The 23,327-nt window shown below is 38.2% G+C and overlaps 1 protein-coding gene across 4 annotated transcripts in view; it reads right to left on the reverse strand.

Annotated features, from left to right (window-relative positions):
- Positions 1-23,327, reverse strand: part of Mapkap1 (MAPK associated protein 1) — a 239,235-nt gene that overhangs the window by 178,496 nt on the left and 37,412 nt on the right. For all 4 annotated transcript variants that reach the window (XM_048342838.1, XM_048342813.1, XM_048342831.1 and 1 more), the window contains exon 4: positions 11,607-11,755. In XM_048342838.1, the coding sequence (XP_048198795.1) occupies positions 11,607-11,755 (149 nt within the window). The remainder of the gene's footprint in view (positions 1-11,606; positions 11,756-23,327) is intronic.

Consider the following 23,327-nt stretch of genomic DNA (forward strand, 5'->3'; position numbering starts at 1 on the left):
AAGAGTAATGGCATTTGAAATTTATCATTGCCATTTTAACATTTTTCCACATTTGTGTGTGGAGAGTACCATTCTAGGCTTTATTATAAGAATGACCAGAGCTGAACTCTCTGCTCTTCAGGAATTAATAAACAGAAATTGAGACAAACACACTAGATAAGAAGCCGGGTCAGATCAAAGCTCCCACTCACCTACTATTCGTCAATGCTGCTCCACGCTCCAAGAATCTCCTGTAATGATCTCTACTCCAGTACCTGTCACTTATTCTACAGCTCACTGTTCACCAGTCCATTTCTCTGCTCAATCAGATACATCTGAAGTCACCCACCATTGTCAAAGTCCCAGCACTGGGCACAACCCCACAGAAAAAGTGTGGTTCCTTCACTTGCTGACTACACAAGCACTCTTGTCTTCAAGTTCTTCCAGGGTACTTAGCCACATCTTATTTCTAGAGCCAGTATAGAGTAAATGTTTGGAATGAAATAGTACTGTGTGGCTGCTTTGTAATTTATTGGGTGAATGGCAATGTAAAAATGAATATGCTTGGAAAGCCAGAGAAATCAATAGAAACAAAGTATCTGTGGAACACAGACTGGATTCTATAAGGAACCATTCCCACTTCATCAGCCCCTATCTTACTTCCTTTTCACAAGTAATGGGATTTTGTCTTACAAGATGCAGTAACTAACTCAACCCATACAACTGATAAGAAAATCTAAACCAGTAGTATATGGTGGTATATACCTGTAATCCCAGAGGAGGCACAAGGATCACAAGTTCTACGACATTCAAGGTCAACCTAGGCAGAAAGGTGGTAAGGCCAATTCTCAAAAAACACGAAAAGGGCTGGAGCATAGATCAGTGGTAGAGTGCTTGCCTAGCATGCATGATGATACCTTGGGTTCAATCTTTTGTATGGCCAAATCAACAACAACAAAGCTAGACCAGTCTATCAGATCTTGAATTCATTATTGAAAATTTTCAAATATTAACAGTGGTTTTCTTCATAACAATGTCTATAAAACGATACAGGAAAGAGAGCTCTGCTCCTGGAATAAGGAAGCAGGAGTTTTGTACTAACTCTGCCATCTATTAGTCTTCTAGAGCAAGTCACTTAGTCTCCCTCAGCCCATTCCCTCATCTATAAAATAGAGATGTTGTGGCCTATATCATACCTTTGTTATAATAACCAAAAGGAAAGACTATATACTCATTTTTTGCTAGGCACTAGGTCACACCAGTAATCCTAGCTACTCGGGAAGCTGAGATCTGATTATCAAGATTCAAAGCCAATCCAGGCTTTGAATCCAGACTCCATTTCTAATTAATCAAACAAAAACAAAAAAGCTCATCTACAGGTGTGGTTCAAGTCATAAATTGTGAGCAGTGAAAAAGCCAAGCAAAGACACAGATGCTGAATTCAGGCCTCAGAATTCATGCCCCCCAAAAAGTTCAAATTTTCTTTTCTACAACTCTCTACAGGTCATTAATATTAACCATGCCAATCACCTGACCAATCACAAAACTACAGAACCTTAAAACCAAAGGGGTCATATAAGCCAATTCTCCTAAATGCAAAGAAGCTCACAGATGGGAAGTAAACTGCCTGAGAACCCATAGCAAAAATGCCACAGACAGGGCTAATTCTCATCTCTTCTAATTAACATGTCTGTGTTCCTTTTACTACATATGCCCTTCCTGTTCTGGAACTCAAGTTTCCATTTGTAAATATAAATGGAAATTAGGAATGAAAATTAATGGCAGGGATGGGAAGTGGAATGATGGACTGATGAAAGGGTAACACTAAACAATATGCATTGTACTCAAAACTAACATAGATTGTAACCTCTTTGTACAACTACTTAATATTATTTTTTAAAGAATGAAAATTGGAAGTGGCACGGTAGCTCAAGTGGCAGACCACCAGCCTTGAGCACAGAAAAGTGCAGGGACAGCATCCAGGCCCTGAGTTCAAGCCCCACAACCACCACTAACAACAACAAAAAAGAAGTTGCTATACTCTGGCTTGGGAATGTGGCTTACTGGTAGACAGCTTGCCTAGCATGCATGAAACCCTGGGTTCAATTCTTCAGTACCACATAACCAGAAAAAAACCTGAAGTGGCGCTGTGACTCAAGTGATAGGTAGAGTGCTAGCCTTGAGCAAAAGAAGCTCAGGTACAGTGCCCAGGCCCAGAGTTCAGGCCCCAGGACTGGCAAAAAAAAAAAAAAAAGAATGAAAATTAAGCTGTATGTCCAGTTATTTGGAAGGCTGAAGCAGGTAAATCACTTGAGCTCAAGAATTCAAACCCAGTCTGGGTAACGTAGTAATTACAAACCATTTCAACAACAACAACAACAAGGGAAAATAAAAGAGAGACAGAGAGACAAACTAAGGAAAATAATCCAGGTACTGGTGGATCATATCTGTACTTCTAGCTACTTAGGAAACTAAAATTGAGAGGACTATGATACCAGGCCAGCCCAGGCAAACACACAAGACCTCTTCTCAATCAATAGTTGGGCCTAGTGGCACATGCCTGTCATCTCAGCTACCTGGGAGGCTACGATTGAGAGAATCACAGTTTGAGGCCAGCCCAGACCAAAAAAAGTCCACGAGACACATTCTCAATGGAAGAGGCTGGTTGTGGTAACATATCCCTGTCAGAAGGATGGTGACCTAGGTGCATACGTGGGCCAAAAGTGGTCTACATTGAATCCTTACAATATTTTAAGATTATCAGAAACTTCATTTTGTAGACATGAAAACAGGTGCAAAGAGACAAAATGGGGGCTGGGAATATGGCCTAGTGGCAAGAGTGTTTGCCTCCTACACATGAAGCTCTTGGTTCGATTCCCCAGCACCACATATATGGAAAACAGCCAGAAGGGGCGCTGTGGCTCAGGTGGCAGAGTGCTAGCCTTGAGCAGGAAGAAGCCAGGGACGGTGCTCAGGCCCTGAGTCCAAGACTCAGGACTGGCCAAAAAAAAAATAAAAGAGACAAAATAGTCTGCCCAATATTACATAGAAAGTGAGTATCAAGTTAGGATCTTAATGTAAGCCAACAGATATTTTCTTCCAACTGAAAAATTCTGCCTTATTTGAAGAGCTTTGAAAATAGTGACATTCTACCTTTGAAAAGAAGATGAATGTTTTGGTTTGTTTTTTGCCGGTCCTGGGGCTTGAACTCAAGGCCTGGGATCTGTCCCTGAGCCACTCTGTGCTCAAGGCTAGCACTCTACCACTTGAGCCACAGCACCACTTCCAGATTTTCCTGAGTAGTTTATTGGAAATAAGAGTCTCACAGACTTTGCTGCCTGAGCTGGCTTCAAACTGTGATTCTCAGATCTCAGCCTCCTGAGTAGCTAGGATTACAGGTGTGAGACACTGGGCTGAGAAGATGGCTATGTAACCAGAGGAAGCCAAGCAGAGTCTGGAATCATTCAGAACAAACTGCAGAAGTGATGCCTAGACACAGAACTCAGAACACAAACTAGTTTTAACAATTCAGCATGGACTAACTTCACAGTAAGATGCTAAAAAGGTTTTTGTTTGTTATTAAGATTCCTCTTTATTTTGAAAACCAGTCAGACAAGAATCCCAAGGGAATTCCAATGTACCATCAGACACCAGGAGGAGAATGTCAATAGAGTGGTGGAGAGAAAGTAATCTCACCGAAAGATGTCTATAATGAGTTTGATCCCCAAAGTGTGAAAAGATAGAATATACCTAATGCCTTCTTTTAGGATAGAAATGACTAACAAAAACTGATTTATATAAAGGCTAGCAAAATACAGTCACAGAGAAAAGTATCCAAGACAGTAACTGTTAATATCATGTTGATACTTCATTTTTCTTTACTTAAAAAGGTATATAAAATAAAGCCAATGGAAGCACAAGACAGCTCTTAATTCAAAACACAATCAACCTGGATTTGTCTCATTACTGGGTTCTTGTTATGAACCCCAGGAGGACTCTTATTAAAGAAGTGGGGAAGGAGAAGGGGAAGGAAAGGGAGACAGTGTTATACAGCCAACTTTATTCTCAGCCACCTTTTCTTGGGGAGGGGAGGAGGGGAAGCAGTGGAGCTTGGGCAGGTGGAAGAAAAGGCAGGCCAGTAGGCCCTCAGACTCAAGGCCACTGCATCAGCTCAGGAGGCAATAAGCAAGAGCTGCTGGAAGAGAAACAAAGCCAATACTAAGAGGCCTAGGCTATAATTTTTTGGAAAAAGATTCTGAAGTCTAAGTGACTTAACGTATTAGAAGGGATCATTCCCATGATAATAGTAATTTTTCCAAGTTCAGATGAGAAGCATTTTCCTCTAAGGGCACTTTTTTTAAAAAACATGAATTCAATTTCTCTGACCTTTTCTAAATTTGCCATATTACTTAGTAGCTTCATGCTTTTCTATAAAGTTTTAAGTGACTTTCTTTGAAGAGAGCTACTTAATCCCAATAATTGTAGAAAACATTTGTTCATAATTATCCAGACATAGACTGGAACAATGCTGAAACAAGAGCAGCATGCAAAAATGTATTTAAGGACTATCATCCCAAAATGCTGCTAAAAGCTATTAACCAGTATGTGTTAATTGCCACAGCATTCATATTAATTTTCACTTCAGGCTCGACATTGTGGAATATTTCCCCTGATACATTTTAAACAAAGTTTAATTTAAGGAACTGCTTCTATCAACACTTATGAAAATTAACAGCCAAGCAATTAGCACTCATGAATTACCCCTTCCCCCATGCTCTCTGCAGTTTCCCTGTTAAAACAGTTTCTAACAGAGAAGTGGTTACTTCCTAACAAGTTAACACAATCAAAGTCACAGTTGTCTATACGAACTGGAACTGGTTCTGCTTTTTAAGCACTTGTCAAGGCAAACATTCCTCTTATATTTAGAGTGTAGAATTGAGCTGAATCAAGTAAGTAAGATTCTTAACATTTTACTAAACTTCTAAGCAGTTACTAATATCCAACTACCTTTCTAACAGATGTATAATAAATAGCTATTGTGCTATGTGCATATGATCATATAAAATGATGCTTATCCAAATGAACTCCAAGAAATGGAAACAAGTTTTTTTTTTAATTGTACTGCTTGCAGTTCTTGTTTCTTTGTTTTGTTTTCCCTTCTGTCACTGTTTTTCATTTCTGTACCCTCTGTCTTGTATATAGTTTATCTGATTTGGGGAGGAGAAGAGGAAGCACAGAAACAGTGACATGACAAAGGGTGAACCAATTTGGCAGTGATACTCACTAGACACACTATGTTGGAAACTGACTATACAACTTGAGGGGGTGGGGGGAAGGGAGGGGAAAGACTAGGAGAAATGAGGGAGGGGGTGACACTATTCAAAAAGAAATGTACTTATTACCTGACTTATGTAACTGTAACACCTTTCTAATCACTTTTACAATAAAAAAGAGCTATTGCCAATCAATGAATGAGTAAACAAATGAACAAACAAATAAATGAAATTATTTTTCTTTATCCTTCCATGTGAAATAGCTTCACATAGTCTGTCACACACCTTGTGTGACACTCACCTAAGCTGGGTGCCGGTGGCACATGCCTGTAATCCTAGCTACTCAGGAGGCTGAGATCTGAGGATTACAGTTCAAAGCCAGCCTGGGCAGGAAAGTCTGTGGGACTCTCATCTTCAATGAACCACCAGAAAATTGGAAGTGGGGCTCTGGCTCAAAGTGGCAGAGTGCTAGCCTTGAGAAAAAGACCAGCGCCTAGGCCCCAAGTTCGAGCCCCACAACCATTAAACAAAAAAGAACACTAACCAAAAATCCAGATTCCCCTCACTTTTTTCTGTCAATGACCTAATAAATTACAAGAGAGATATTCTCACTCCCCCACTTCAGAAAAGACAGCAACAACAGTGGGGTATTTGCTATTTCCTCTGTACTACTAAACAGGCCTCATCTCCATCCACAGGGGGAAGATATACTATAATCATTTCATTCTGGGGCTTTGTAGGGGAAAACCATCTTTTCATTCTACTCTCAATTCTTTACTAGTATATCTGTAACAAAAAATAGACAAACAGCTGGACACACGTGGCTCACAGTTGTAATCCTAGCTACTCAGGAAGCTGAGATCTGAGAATTACATTTTGAAGCCAGCCTGGGAAGGAGAGTCCATGGGACTCTATCTCCAATTAAACACCACCACCCCCAGCCCCCAAAAAAGCCAAAAGTGGAGCTGTGGCTCAAATGGCAGAGTGCTAGCCTTGAGAATTAAAAAAAAAAAAAAAATTTAAGCTTAGGGACAGTATCCAGGCTCTGATTCAAGCCCCAAGACCTTATTTAATATAAACTTTACATGATACAAAATCTTCATAAGGAAATGAGACCTCAAAAAATAAGTGTGTTTGGTTATTGTATGATAAAGTAAAAAGTCCTCAAAAACTACAAGAAGACAAAAGGTATGAGGCAAGTGCAGACAGTCTGGGGAAAAACAGCAAGGGCTATTAAGATTCCCTCCATCTTTAGAGATAAGGGGGTTCCTTTCCTCTAGGATGGGAAAAATATCCCTCACATGAAGATCTTGTGACCTGCTTCAGGTGAGAAGAGCACCTTCCTGTCACTTCTCAAACGTCAGCTATAAAATACTCACTACTCCAAGGTGTCATATTTTGAAGTACTGTGTCTTGAGTCCTCAACAAGCATTACTGAAGTTTAGTAGCCTGATGACACTATGTGTGTAAATGCATGAAACCTGACTTCTTACTGTGGAACAGGTCAGTTTTCTAACTATGCTAAATTAGAGGCTGTTTCATTGTGCAGGGAACTTTATCTTTTATACTATCCTATTTGACGATTTCTTTAGTGATGCCAGACTGAGATGATACAATTTATAATCAATACCATCTCTTACTAAGTGTACCTACAGGAAATTAATACTTAAAACCTCTTATAGTCAAATGAGATTTTATACGTGCAGTTTGACCAGAATAGAGGTGTTATTCTAGAAAAACCTCCTTAAGTATGGGATAAGGCATAGGAGGGCAAATTTAAGATTTCCTTCTTGAAATATAACCTTCAGTCAGGTGATGGGGGCTCACAGCTACCATGACTGTGATCTGAGAATCACAGTTCAAAGGCAGCGCAGGCTGAAAAAAAAAAAAAAATCAATGAAATTCTTTTTTTTTTTTTTTTTTGCCAGTCCTGGGCCTTGGACTCAGGGTCTGAGCACTGTCCCTGGCTTCTTCCCGCTCAAGGCTAGCACTCTGCCTCTTGAGCCACAGCGCCACTTCTGGCCGTTTTCTGTATATGTGGTGCTGGGGAATCGAACCTAGGGCCTCGTGTATCCGAGGCAGGCACTCTTGCCACTAGGCTATATCCCCAGCCCCATCAATGAAATTCTTATCTCCAATTAACCACCAAAAAACTCTAGTGGTACAGCACTAGTCTTGAGTGAAAAAGGTCAGGGACAGTACCTAGGCTCTGAGTTCAAGCTCTAGGATCAGTGTGTGTGTGTGTGTGTGCACGTACACGTGTGCACTTATTCACAGTCTTGGGGCTGGGATGCAACTTAGTGGTACAGTGCTTACCTAGCATGCATGAGGTTCTAGGTTCCACCCCTAGCACTGCAATCAATCAATCAATTCTCATTTGAAAGAAGAAAAGACAACCTGCATACTCCAGAGCATTTAAAACTGGTGCTGCATGTCTACTGCCCATCAGTAGGGTGCTTCCCATATCACCTCAAGCAATCCAGGCATAACCAATATTTCTCACATTCAACGAAATCAGAAGGGCGGGAGCAACAAGGTTTCTGATGTCTCAACCTGGAAAGAGGCTTTATTTTATTAATAAAAGGTCCTTTCTCAAGAGTGCCAAGAAACTTAGGCAAGTACTAAGCTTGATTTTGCCTTATCTGATCAAAGCAACTCCTAAAGTTCTTTTGCAGACTACCTTGAACCTCTTTCAAATGCTCAGTAAGCAGAATAACATATAGATCCCAAACAAATCACAGACAGCATCATCATTTTGCTAAAGATGTAAGCTACAAAAGAAAAAGATAAAAAAAATCCTAACTTCAACAAAATACAGACATAAGTACTATTGTTCCCTCTCAATTCCATGCCTTAAAATTTTATTAACCAACAGTAATTTTTAAAATTATAAATTATAGGCCAGCTGTAGAAATAACTGCTTGAAGATATGTGTTTTAATATAGCACAAAAGCAAAGGTATTTACTCTCAGACTCACCAAAACCAACAATTCAGTTTGCTCAAATAGTTAAGGATTCTAGATTCACCTGCTTAACTACAATACTATTGTAATTCCAAAGCAAAACAACATCCTTTCTTTAAATCTAATACAGTTTAATCTTAAGGAAGATTTTACAGCAGTTAGTCTCTTGAGGAAATACATAATTAAGTAGTTTTTTAGCATATTTAATTAGACCCCAAACTCTTCCCTGTCCCCTTCTCTCCCCAATTATGTACCATTTACCCAAGAGACCTAAGCAACTCAGTTAATTATGTAAATAAGGCAAGCATTATTCCCAAGAAAAGCATTGTGCATATTTGTAGGGGGAAAAAAAACTCTACATATTTTATGGCTTTAACACACTCACACACACACACATTTACAAAGATACATATATATGTTTGTGTGTATATATTATATATATATATACATATACGTACATATATGCATGTACATGTATGCTAAAGATCTGTTACAGTTACAACAGGCCTGCAACTACAGGACTAAGTATAGCTATTCCCTCTCAACTTTATGCATTAAACAAGTATTAACCAAGCACAATAAAAAAAGAATAATAAGCCGCAAACCAGCTGCAGGAATAAAAAGTTGCTATATAAAATAATATGTATACATGTAGATGTATGTATGTAAAAATGTGCATATATATGTGTATATTATAGGGACAAGAGGAGCAGGGATGGGATGAAAGCGAGATCAAAATAAATACACGGAGAATTCTTATATCTAGGGTAAAAGCATGCAATTCCAATGACAAGATAGTGAATCATTAAAACAGGACACTTATTTCATTTCTTTTTTTTTAAATAGAACTAAATTTTATTTTCATGTTTATTACATGTTTATCATTTATGTTGAATACATAGTAGAACTGACAATATACATCTTAGGAGAAAATTTTACATTCTCCATTGTATGGGTTAAAAAGAAGGAATGTAAAACTACAAAATACTTGTTTGAGTGTGAGTTCTAAATTATAGTAAACAGAACAATGTTATTTTCCTCTTCCTAATTTTCCGAGATGGAAACATTGCTTAAATATGAGCTGAATAAAAATAAAATAATTTTAAGTTACAACAGTAACAAAAATTTAGTGCTGAGGGTCGGATGATTTATGGGAAGAATCAATCTGGAAATTATTAAAGTCGACTTGCACGGAAAAGGCTTTATTACCAAGGGGTTGACATGATCTTAACTCTAGAGGCAGCCATGGTGCTGTTATAACTACTACAATCCCATTATTATGCAATCACAAAATGCTAATTTGATCATTTTGAGGTGTTATTTGAATAGTCATTTTAATTTCTAGGTTACAAAAAGGCTTGACTCAAGTATAATTCTCTATTAATCATAGAGATGTCATTGAATATTATATTGATGCATTTCAGAAAGATAAAGAAAGACTAATTTAATATGTACAGTACAATATCCTTCAAATATTAGCCACTTCCATTACGTATCTGCCAAACGCATCAATATTAAATAATAGATGAGAACAAGGATTTAATTGTATTTTAGCAGTTGCATTACATAGGATAATAAGAAAATAGCATCGCATAAGATAGACTTTTCAATATATAAATCTTTTTTGAACAATGTATAATAGTGACTATTCTGTGTGCATGTCCTTTGCAGATTACAAAAAGACTTCAGTGTAAACACATATCTAACAAAAATAATTCCTGTGTGACTGAGGAAATGGCTTATGCTTTTTAAAAAATATTTCTCCTTGAACTTCAGAAGTCAGCTGCCTACAAACTTCTGACAAATCTAAACTCAACCTAAAGATACAAGAAAATTCTGAGTGCCATATTTTAAAAAGTCTGAGCCATTTTGTGGGCATGAATGCATTAACACACATAATCCTTTTAGTAATTATGTTCTTAAACTATGAGATTATATCCCACAGTGGAAGCAAGTAAGTTCTATCCTTATATCCTAACTTAAATGGCAATTTCTCACTTATCTAATTTAACTGTAATATATTTATTTGTAATCCTCTGCAGTCCAACCCACCATTTTCCTAAGGTTGATATTTTAGTCCCCTGAAACCTTCCTTCTTTTCCCTACTTTACTACAGGAAGAAGGCGGCCCAAAAGCAGGTTAAAAAAATCTTCATCAGTTCAATCTACAATTTCTTGAGGAAACTCCAGAGTATGTTACCAACCTTATGTTATTTATACATTATCTATAATACATTAATAAGGCAATTGTTATAATATTGCATTTTAGAAACAGAGTTGCTATTTCTCTTCCTCCCTACAAATATCAACAACCTCACCTTCTCATGGCCATTAATACTGACTTCAACCTATAGTAACAGGCTGAATTTCTGAGGCAAAATGTTTTTAGGAAAAATATCTCTCTGCTCAAGATGACAACTTACAGAACTAGCATGTGAAAAGGAAAAATGCAAACATAAGCAAAGCGCTGTATGTTTATTAATTGCAATAGTGCTGAAATAAGACAAACTGTACATGACCCCTTCAAGCTATCACTCAGCATCCCACAACCATGCCAAACAGCAAACATAATAGCAAGAAATATAAAAATCAACTGCTACTATCTCCTGAAAAAGGCTCTGCTCAGCTCAGTGCAGCATAGAGGTACAGAGCAGCAGAGGATGGGGGGAGGGATGCTACACATGGAACCAGGCTCCATCTGAAACAGTAGTCATTTTTCTAAAAGGAAAACAAATGTACTTTAATTTTATAACAGTATAATTGTTAGAAATAACTAGAAAAAAAAAAGTCATCCTCCATAGCAAGTATCAAACAGGATCCCCCTGCAGTGAATGACTAAATGCAAAAGAATAGCCTGGAAATCTGAAATGGAGCTCAAACCTCAACAAATCCTGCAGCTATGTAAAGAATCAGACAGGACGATGCAAACTGCCTCCTGGTACCACGTCAAGACTTTCCAGATACAAGCAGACACTGGTTAACACAATACAATCCAATTAGGCCAAATTCTCAGGTATAGTTAGGAGATAAAACAGGAAAATAAGTATGTATATTCCTTCTTCTCTCTAAAATGTGTATGTACATATTTAGGGGGATTAAAACAGTCTTCAAATATCTATAAGTACAGAAAAAGAATGAGAAGGATATCAGGACTGTTTTATTTTAATACATTACTATGAAATAACCCTGTGCCTAAATTCTTATTACCTTTTTATATCTAGAAAATGTGAGTGACATTCTATAATTACCAAAGCACTTTTGAAACTTTAAATTTAATAATAATAATAATAGTAATAACAGCAAAAATAACAACACTACACAACTGTAGTTCTATTAAAAGGGACAAAGAAAAAAAAGGGGGCGGGGACAAAGTATCTCAGGCTTTTACTTACCTTGCCATCGAATTTGGAATACTCATTAAAGGGGTTATTCAGCTGCAGAGGACATTGTTCCAGGCGCACAGATAATATGGACTGCTTTCCAGAACTTGGAGGCTTCTCTTTGAGGGATTTTTTTTCAAACAGTGACTTTAACTCCTGGGCTGAGATATAAGAGAAAATAAAAAGAGTTTTGTGATTACATACAGCTTGCCTACCTTCTCTAAAAAGTCTGCCCTGGAATCTTAAGGAAGGAGCATCTCGGGACAGCTCAAGTTTGATATTGTGCAGAAAGCTTCACATAAACTTCAATGTTTGCATAATGAAAGGGCAGAGCTTTGGAAACTACATAGGCCAGGACTGTCAATTTAGAAGGACTATGGATTAAGGAAGGGGGAAGAGTCAGACAAGAATGGAATGGTTGCCCTATAAGAAAAGTAGGTAGGCACCTGAGTTTTGGCCCAGCTTTACCACCACCAGCCAGCCATGTAATACTGTACTATTTGCTAACTCTCTCTGGGTTTAGTAAAACCAAACTAGAAGACACCAACGATTTCTCATGGCTCTCATACTTTGTGATTTTGGAACTCTTGCTTGTTAAGGATACGGTCACATCTATTCTCTCACAGACTCCAATGGCATCTAACACAAAAATCTGGATGACAAAGATGAGGACTAGGAAAAAGAGGAATCACTCTAGGAAACATGCAAGCCAGTGTATCTCACAATGAGACTATGAGGTGGAGTATAGAATTACAACAATGCGGAAACAAGCTTAGAAGATATATATATATTTTTTTTATTTTTTTTTTTTTGCCAGTCCTGGGCCTTGGACTCAGGGCCTGAGCACTGTCCCTGGCTTCCTTTTGCTCAAGGCTAGCACTCTGCCACTTGAGCCACAGCGCCACTTCTGGCCGTTTTCTGTATATGTGGTGCTGGGGAATCGAACCCAGGGCCTCATGTATATGAGGCAAGCTCTCTTGCCACTAGGCCATATCCCCAGCCCACCCCCCCCCCGGCTTCTTTTTGCTCAAGGCTAGCACTCTGCCACTTGAGCTACAGCGCCACTTCTGGCCATTTTCTGTACATGTGGTGCTGGGGAATTGAACCCAGGGCCTCATGTATACGAGGCAAGCACTCTTGCCACTAGGCCATATCCCCAGCCCTAGCTTATAATATTTTGACTGGTCTGGATACCAGGTAAGCAGTAGGGTGAGGATTTGCACTCTTTGCTCTTGGCCAATAAGGTGCTAAAGAACTAATCAGGGACTCAATAAATTTTGTTGTATAAATAAAATAATGACTGAGAGAATTCAGATTAAATTACTACTACATCAGAATTTTCTTTCTCATTCAGTAGTAAATCAAGACAAGTCAGTTCCAGATCTTCCCAAAGATCATTTAATCTGAATATCAATCAAGGTGGTAAGAGATGATAAATACATAGGGATCATTATGCTTCTTCATTTTGTGAATACCAGAAACTGCCCATAGTTTAATTTTTTTTAATAAATCAACTTGAGACTTTAAAACCTGAAATGAACAGGTTCAACTTTATTCTACTCTTGAGTAAAATCAAATTAAACTAAGAGACATCAGCAGAACTCTTAAATATTCACTTAAGAACTTTCTAAATTTGTAACTAAAATTACCTTCTTAATAGTCTAGTGAGGCAAGTTTATCAAATATCCCTATAGATTTTTATTTATTTTTATTTTTTGCTGGCCCTGGAGCTTGAACTTGAGTACTGCCCCAGAGCTTCTTTTGCTCAAGGCTAGTGCTCTACCACTTGAGCCAAAGCTCCATTTCTGAATTTTGGTGGTTAATTAGAGATAAAGAGTCTCACAGACTTTCCTGCCCAGGCTGGCTTCCAACTGTGATCCTCAGATCTCAGCCTCCTGATTAACTAGGATTACAGATGTGAGTGACTAGTACCCAGCTTCTCTCTAGACTCCAGTGGCAATGAATCAGAAAAGCAGAAGGTAAAAAAGTGCACCCTCACCCCCGCCCCCTGCGGGGGATAGGTTCCCACACCCTCAGCAATGCCTGGGAACCATGAAAAGGGTCTTATATATGCTGTAGTACATCACAGAACATTCCCAGTCAAATACGGGTGAGTATATGATAGCGTAAGGTTAGAGAAGATAATGATGTCATAGCCATCTTAAGTTTGTGTAAGCATATTCTTACTGTGCTATGGACAACAGAATTACCTAATAATATTCCTCAGAATGTCTCTTGGATGGTGAAGCCATGCATGACTATAATGCTTGTTTCTATATATAAATACTTAATTTATAAGAGGTACAGTAAGATTAACAATAATAGATTATAATATCTTAGAATTTAAGTTATTAAAAATTTATAACTTGTTTAAGAATTTTCCACTTAATATTTTCAGAATGAGGGTGACCATAGGTAACTAAAACCTGACTATTCAATTCTAGATTCTGAACATGAAAGTATACTTAAACAACATATTAAGTTTACATTTGAAAACAGCATATTAATTGTACATTTACTTCACAATTGGACTAAAGTGGTATTTCCAATATTACAAATACCACTCTACATGTAATCTATTAACAATTTCATGGCTACACTTGAGAAAGAAATGATTCTTTATTAAACAAACTATGAGCCAAGTATAATACTAGGTGTTTTTTCACCTTGGGTTCATAAGAGATAATTACTACTGGCTCTCAAGAAACTGAAATATAGCAAATAGTAGTAACTTACTAAAATACACAGCTATTATCAGAAAGGTTAGGTTTGCTGTGATGATATACTAACTCTTCCATCTCAGACTAGTTTTCTAGTTTGAGAAAATACCTCCCCTCTTCCTCTCTTTCTGCCTGTGCCATGAAAAAACAGTAATAACAACAAAGAGCTTTTGCTTTCTCTCTCCTGCACTTCTAGCCATTGACCCAATACCATGGCTGAACCTCTCTCTCAGGCCACCCCTTCTTTATAATTAATACCAACTCAAGGACATTGCTCCAACAGTTATCTATTTCTCTTCCATTGTTTACTTCCTTCTTATAGCACACAAAAAGAGTAAAATACCTCATTAATGCCCTATACCCACCAATTCCAGGTACTATATGGGGGGGGGGGTGTCAATCTTGGGGCTTGAACTCAGGGCCTGGGCACTGCCCCTGAGCTCTTTTCCTCAAGGTTAGTCCTCTACCACTTTGAGTCACAGTCCCACCTCTGGTTTTATTGTTGCTGCCCAGTCCCTCTCATCCCCTTCTCTCAAATCCAAAGGATCCAAACTCAAAGGAGTGAAGAAGTGCAAAGCCACAGGCGGAAACCTCTATAAGACTCCATTTCCAAAATAATCAGTGAAACTAACTCAGGGCTGGAGATATAGCTCAAGTGGAATAGCTCAAGAGAGTTAGATGAGCAAGTAGCAAGGCCCTGAATTCAAACCCCAGTACTGCCAAAAAAAAAAAAAAAGGCATCAAATACATAACATGTATATTCTGCAAAATGTTCAAAACATACCTTGAGAGACTGGGAATATAGCCTAGTGGAAAGAGTGCTTGCCTCACATACATGAAGCCCTGGGTTCAATTTCCCAGCACCACATATACAGAAAACAGCCAGAAGTGGTGCTGTGGCTCAATTGGCAATGTGCTAGCCTTGAGCAAAAAGAATCCAGGGACAGTGCTCAGGCCCTGAGTCCAAAGCCCCTGGACTGGCAAAAAATTTTTAAAAATACCTTGACTGATTGACAAATAAACGAATAAATAAACAAGAAAACTTAGGTATCTTCTATGTGCTGCTAAGTCTCAAATGTTATTTCTGGCCCTAAGTAGCCCCTAATAATAGACTCACATGCCAAACTTTATATTTGACATATCCACTTGGGTGTCTACTTGGTATCTCAGACTTTGCAAGTCCATGGGGCTGGGAATGTGGCTTAAAGGTAGGATGCTTGCCTAGCACGCATGATGCTCTGGGCTTGATTCTTCAGTACCATATAAACAGGAATGGCCAGAAGTGGCGCTGTGGCTCAAGTTGTAGAGTGCTAGCCTTCAGCAAAAGAAGCTTGTAGACAGTGCCCAGGCCAAGTCCAAGCCCCAGGACTAACAAAAGGAAAAACAACAACAACAAAAAAAAAAACTTTGCATGTCCTGGGGCTGGGAATATGGCCTAGTGGCAAGAATGCTTGCCTCATATACATGAAGCCCTAGGTTTGATTCCTCAGCACCATATATATAGAAAATGGCCAGAAGCGGCGCTGTGGCTCAAATGGCAGAGTGCTAGCCTTGAGCAAAAAGAAGCCAGGGACAGTGCTCAGACCCTGAGTCCAAGGCCCAGGACTGGCAAAAACAACAACAACAAACAAACAAAAAAAAAAAAAAACTTTGCATGTCCAGATCAAACTTGATAGTCCCCCAAATCAATCCTTCCCACAATCTTTCCATTCTCAGTTAACAGCAACTCAATCCTAGATGACAGAAACTTGAGAGCTTTCCTGATTATTCTCTCATACCCTATGTCCTATGTCCAGTACCCTACATTCCAACCAGACACAACCAGAACAGCATCTGCATCTGCCAAATTAAAGGTGCAATCTCAAAAAAAATTACATATATATGTGTATATATATATATATATATATATAAAAATAAGCGCTCCCCCAAAAACGCACAGCCTCTGAAATCAAAAGCTAAATGAAATAAATGAGACTAAGTATAATAATGAGTTGGCAGTTTAAGTATAAAGAGAGGAATTGTATTAAGGAAATTTACAACACAACTATTTTACATTCCAACATTTTACATTCTGGAATACATCCAAAAGACAAAAACCAAAGCAAGCAAACAAAAAAAACAGCCTTAAAGTCCTTTTAGTAGTCATGTTATGTTAAGGATGATGGTATTTCTCTCCTGGAAACAATGAGAGCATATATAAAATCAAAACAGCTCTAGTCAGATGTGGAGGTATTCCTCTGTAACCCCAGCACTTGGAAGACTAAGGCAAATTTGAGGAGAATCTAGGTTACACATGAGATCCTATCTAAAAAAAAAAAATCTCAAAACATGCTTCTTCTTATTTTATTTTTTCTCTGCTTCACCCTCTAAAAAAGGTTACAAGGAAAAATCTAATCCAGTAAATATCACTAGTACTCAGGTTATGGTCTCTGAAAGGAACCAAAACTCCTTGGAGAAATGGCTAGTTCCAGATTGGGGGAAGAAATCTATATATCAAGTATAGAACATCTTTTCATATAACAAAGAAGAAAGCTATGAAATATTTATAGTGTTGTTAAACAATTCATTATATGGAGATAACTTTTGCATCAAATGAATAACTGAAATACTGAAAATTATCCAATATGCTTTAAACCCCCTAAGTCAACATGATGCAAAGGAAAAAGCTTTGCACTTGTTACCTAACTAGGAATGTTTGGGGAAAACTGATGATTATGAGTTTCTCCTCCTCTTTCTTCTTCCTTTTTGTTGCTGGGATCAAACCCAAAGTCTTGTTCACACTAGGTGAATGCTCTACCTCTACCCCTAAGTCAAGCCCAACAACTGTATTTTTTGAAGTTTCCCTTCAAAATAAGCTTTTCATTATTTGCAAGTGAAAACTACTAACAAATATAAATCTCCAACAAATACAAAATTGGGAAAATAGCCTAAAATTTTAACTGACATCAAGTTTATAAAAAAAAATACTATTATATTCAGGAAGATGAGACTGTATATTAGAACTCATAAGGGTTCAGTAAATTGGCTGGATTCAAAACTAATACACAAAAATAATAGATTTCTTTACCAAAAAATCACCAATAAAGTTATAGGGAAGTTAAAGATATACATATCTCTAATATAAAGTGTAAAAGTGCAGGATCTACATGGAGACAGCTATAAAACTGTATTTGAAATCTATAATATATCAAAACATTTATAGCTATTGAGATATGAGATTACTTGGTGACTTATAATTCTTATAATTTTTCATATAATTTGGGGGGTTACCAGTACCAGAGCTTAAACTCGGGGCCTAACACTCTTACTTGGCTTTTTCATTCATGACTAGAGCTCTACCACTTGAGCCAAACCTCCAATCCAATCTCTTTGCTGGTAATTGGAGATAAGAGTTTCTCAGACTTCTCTGCCTATACTGGCTTCAAATTGCCTGAGTAGCTCAGATTTCAGGCATAAACCATCAGGATCTATCTATCTATCTATCTATCTATCTATCTATCTATCTATCTATCTAGATAGATAGATAGATAGATAGATAGATATTATTTATTTATTTATTTATATTTTTTTTGCCAGTCCTGGGGCTTGGACTCAGGGTCTGAGCACTGTCCCTGGCTTCTTTTTGCTCAAGGCTAGCACTCTGCCACTTGAGCCACAGCGCCACTTCTGGCCATTTTCTGTATATGTGGTGCTGGGGAATTGAACCCAGGGCCTCATGTATACGAGGCAAGCGCTCTTGCCACTAGGCCATATCCCCAGCCCCTAGCTATATATTTTTTTGTTTAGTATAGGGGGATTTGGAAAAGTCCCTAAAGCCTGGCCATAGATGACAGAGGATAGGAACAAGAAGTCACAAACTCCTCAATACCTAAAGCTTCAGGCGTAGCTTCTTTCTACAATGGTATGGAAATAGGCGGAGCAGAGTAGAAAGAATAAAATCTTTGGGGCTGGAAATATGGCCTTAGTGGTAGAGTGCTTACCTTGCATACATGAAGCCCTGGGTTCAATTCCTCAGCACCACATATATAGAAAAAGCTAGAAGTGGTTCTGTGGCTCAAGTGGTAGAGTGCTAGTAGCCTTGAGCAAAAAGAAGCAAGAGACAGTGTTCAGGCCCTGAGTTCAAGCCCAAAGACTGGCCAAAGGAAAAAAAAAATTCTAAAAAAAAGTTGGAAGTTGAGCTTAGCTCGAGTGTTAGAGCTCCAGGCTTAAATTTAAAAGCCAAGCAAGATCACTAGGCCCTGAGTTCAAACCCTCGTACCAACAACATTCCCCCCCCCCCCAAAAAAAAAAAGAAAGAATAAAATCTTTGAGGCATGCTGGCCAGGCAACTTAGTATTGATTTTGGCTTTGCCATTTACTACTTGTGAGTAAGTAACTTGGGAAAGTCATTTAATCTGAGCTCCAATTTTCTCATCTTTATAATATAGGCATAGTAATAGTTTGCTGAACTACATAAAATGTTATACACCCCAGAATTCATTACTTAATCAGAATTACCCAAGGAGTTTTTGTAGAACACAGATTTGTGGGCCCCAGCCTATCTACTGCACTGGGAATTCCACAGATAGGACCCAGAAATATAAACATATTGTCACTATAATATGCATTTTGGGATATATGTCTGACTTATATACAACCACTCTAGGTAAGAAATTAATAATACAAATTACATAAACAAAACTTCAGAAATATATATATGTATATATGATACAAAGTACACTGTTATTTGGAATTTCATCATTTCATTCATAAAAAGCCTTGTCTTCTAGTTAGACTTCAAAGTTCTGGAAGACAGGCTCATGTATTTCTCTAGGCACCTAGCATAGGATTCTGAGGCATCCAGGAATTATGGAAGAAGCATTTGTCATGAGACTCAAATAATAAAGGTAATAACCAACTATGGAAAAAATATTATTTCCTAACACCTCTTTTGTTTTTCTTCATGTTAACAGGAATTGAACCAAGGGCATACTAAGCTATACTCCCACTTACCCAAATGTCACTTTAAAACAATAAAATTTAAAATGTTGTGAATCTGATATGAAGTCATTCCTGACAGAACAGTCTTCTGACTACACCATCGTCATGCTTATCTACAAAGTTTTAGTTACAGGGATACTAAAAGGATCTTACTCTAGAGAATTTCTCTCATCGTGTGGTCTCACAGTAAGTTCACAAAGAATGTCAGTGTCTAGACCAGATGGCCTCTAAAATCCTTTCTAATTCTAAAGGACGAACTAGAATTAGATGGAATAAAAGTGGAAAAAGAATGTTTCATCAGAACACATCATATCTGGGGGCTGGGGATATAGCCTAGTGGCAAGAGTGCCTGCCTCGGATACACGAGGCCCTAGGTTCGATTCCCCAGCACCACATATGCAGAAAATGGCCAGAAGCGGCGCTGTGGCTCAAGTGGCAGAGTGCTAGCCTTGAGCGGGAAGAAGCCAGGGACAGTGCTCAGGCCCTGAGTCCAAGGCCCAGGACTGGCAAAAAAAAAAAAAAAAAAATACAGAACACATCATATCTATAATGTTGATTCTTCTAGTGGGGAATGAAAACAAAGGGGGGAAAAAAACAACAGATGATATTATCTTAACAAAAAATATAAGGTAGGAAAAGAGCCCAGCACCAGTGGATCATGTCTGTTATCCTAGCTACTTAGGAGGTTGAGATCTAAGGATCAAAGTTTTTTGTTTTTTGGGTTTTTGGCCAGTCCTAGGCCGTGAACTCAGGGCCTGAGCACTGTCCCTGGCTTCTTTTTTGCTCAAGGCTAGCACTCTGCCACTTGAGCCACAGCGCCACTTCTGGCCATTTTCTGTATATGTGGTGCTGAGAAATCGAGCCCAGGGCCTCATGTATACGAGGCAAACACTCTTGCCACTAGGCCATATTCCCAGCCCGAGGATCAAAGTTTGTAACCAGTGTGGAAGGGAAATTCCGTGAGACTTTGATCTCCAATTTACCACCCAAAAGGCAGAAGTAGTAGAGTGCTAGCCTTGAACACAAAACCTCAGGGACAATGCCCAAACCCAGAGCATGCACGTGCATGTGGACACACACACATGCACACATCTGCATATACACTCACACATGCACGTATACACACACACACCAAAAAAGTAGAAAAAGAATGAAGTGAATAAATGCTTATCTGTCCAAAATTCCAAGGAAGATCAAAAGAAATTAGACATGGCATTTCTTACCAGGGACAGCATGTGTTCAAGAGATGTGTGCATCTGTTGCTAGTGGCTCATGCCTGTAACTCTTCCTGCTAGGGGGCTGAAACAACTTGGTACCAAGTCAGCTGGATGTGATATTCCATCTCCAAAATAACCAGCAAATAGCAGGACTGAAGTTGTGGCTCAAGTAGTAGAGCAGTAACTGAGCAAGTAAATAGAGCTAGCACAAGGTCTAAAGTTCAAACCCTACTACCACCAAAAAAAGAGGTACATGACTAATGGACTCTTAACTCTACTTTTCTAGCATGCTTCAGGATACCAAAAGTGCTAAGCTGTGCTTTAAAGATGAAACATAGTCTAAGAATTCAGACATCATTGAGGTTCAGTCTAACTAAAGAATGACCACCAGGCAGGCTGTTGTCTAGCCAGAATATCAGGGTCAACATTTCAAAGCATGGATAGGAATATTATGGAGCCTCCCTAGAAATTAAATCAGAGTCAACTATTGAAATCTAATAGACAGCAAGATGGGCCAATAAGAACAAAAAGGGGACTATGCATTTCTCCAATATATGCTGCAAGACACTTAAAGTGGGTGTAACTTCAAGAAATGAATGGGAGAAGAGCAAGCAAAAATCCTCTTCTTTATTAGATGTATCAGAGTTCAAGCTGAAGATCTTTTTTTTTTTTGCTCAAGGCTAGCACTCTACCATTTGAGCCACAGTACCACTTCTGGCTTTTTCTATACATGTGTTGCTGAGGAATCGAACCCAGGGCTTCATGTATACAAGGCAAGCACTCTACCAGTAGGCCATATTCCCAGCCCACAAAAACTTATCTGTTCATTCACTTTGTGTCTGTGTGTCTGTGTGTGTGTGCGTGTGTAGGTCTACAACTGAGGGCTTGAGTTCTGATTTTTCAGCTTTTTTTTGCTCAAGGCTAGCACTCTACAACTTGAGCCATAGCCCCACGAACAGTTTTTGGTGTTTTTTTTTCTTGGTTAATTGGAGACGAGTCTCACAGACTTTCCTGCTGGGGCTGACTTAGAACTATGATCCTCAGATCTCAGCCTTCCAAATAGCTAGATTACCACTGTCGCCCAGCTATTTTTATTTATAATTTTTAAGGCATGAAAGTGAACAAGGTAATTGTTCAGGTATGAAGGTGAACAAGGCAAATAAGGGATAGCTAAAAGAGGTGTTTAATTAAACTGGCTCTGTATAAAGAGATGAATGGGAACTACACTAAGATATACAGAACTTTGAATATAGTGGACAAGATGAATGATAAAGTGTTTTCAGTATGTGTTCTATACAACAGAGACAGGTATTTACTGAATCAACAGACTAGCCAGGCAGACTATTAAGACTTTAAAACATCAAGACAAAACTAAAGAGACATTCAAGAACTACAGGAAAGCACAGAGTGAGATATAAGGAAGAAAAACAGGGAAATGAGAATTCTTTTGAGAGGAAGTTAGATTTGTTTTTGTTTTTTTAAGGTAAAATCTTGCTGTGTAGCACAAGTTGGCCTCAAACTAAAACTCCTAAGAATCTTTTGCCTCGGTCCCATAAATTTTGAGATTACAGGACTTTACCACCACATCTGGCTTGCAATGGGATTTCTAGTTCTACAAAGTCATTATTTAAAAAGTCAAGAACATCATACTTAGGAACATTATAGTCTATAATTGTGGAAGAAAGCAAAGAGAACTTAAAAGTGTGGTTTAGCACACATACTTTTATGTAAAGACGGATATAAAATATTATCACACTACTACCTTCTAGTTACATAACTTTAGCAAGATAGTCTAATCCCTCTGAGGCTGTCTCATCTGTAAACAACAATACCTACACCTTATAAGATCATTGTACTAGCCCAAAGCCATAGCTCACATCTATAATCCTAGCTTCTGTGGAGGTAGCAATCAAGAGGATCTCAGTTCCAAGTCAGACCAGTCAAGAAGTTGGCAAGACTTCATCTCACTAAATAAAAGCTGGGTGTGGTAGCCCATGACATCCTAACTACATAAAGCATAAATTGGGGGATGATGGTCTAGGCTGGCCCAAGTATACACATAAGGCTCTATTTTTTTTAAAAAGCAACTAAAAGCAAAAGGAGCCTAGGGTATAGCTTAAATGGTAAAACACCTGCCTAGCAAATGGGAGGCCCTAAATTCAGACCCTAGTACCATCAAAACAACAACAACAAAAGTTGTTGCATTAGAGATGATGCATGTTAAATGCCAACCATAGCACTAGGTAGGTGCTTCTGTTAATATAATTGTTAATATTGCTATTCCTATGGAGACAATCAAAGAAGACTTATTAGGTATGTATTACATGAAAAGGTGGTACTGGAAGATGCTATGAGGATATAGAAGACAGATTGCAAACATTTTACTTATAAGAGAAAGAAAAAGAGAGAGAGAAAGTCTAGGAAACATGATATAACCATTACAAAATACTTTAATAGCCCTTTATTTTTTAATTTTTTGTCTCCTGAGATTGAAATGTTAAAATATACAATGAAATCACCTTTTATATATACATCATATGAACACATACAGAAAATAGTAATATAATACCAGCAATATAATAATTTTCAGCTAAAAGAATTAGCAGATATCCACAAAAGATTGTTAGCATAGCACAGATACGGCAAAGAAAAGGCTAGGTTAAAAATGCAAAAATGAATCTAGTGCCCAGACTCTAGTCCAAAAAAATAATGGAATAATCTTTGGCCCTAAGAAGAAGGTACTGGCATGAGTATGTACAAAATGTCTCCTATGTGAATCAATCCCTGTGACTCAGAGTGAATGGTGACCTAAAGAT

The sequence above is a fragment of the Perognathus longimembris genome, chromosome 1 (assembly GCF_023159225.1).
Source record: "Perognathus longimembris pacificus isolate PPM17 chromosome 1, ASM2315922v1, whole genome shotgun sequence".
NCBI lineage: Eukaryota > Metazoa > Chordata > Mammalia > Rodentia > Heteromyidae > Perognathus > Perognathus longimembris.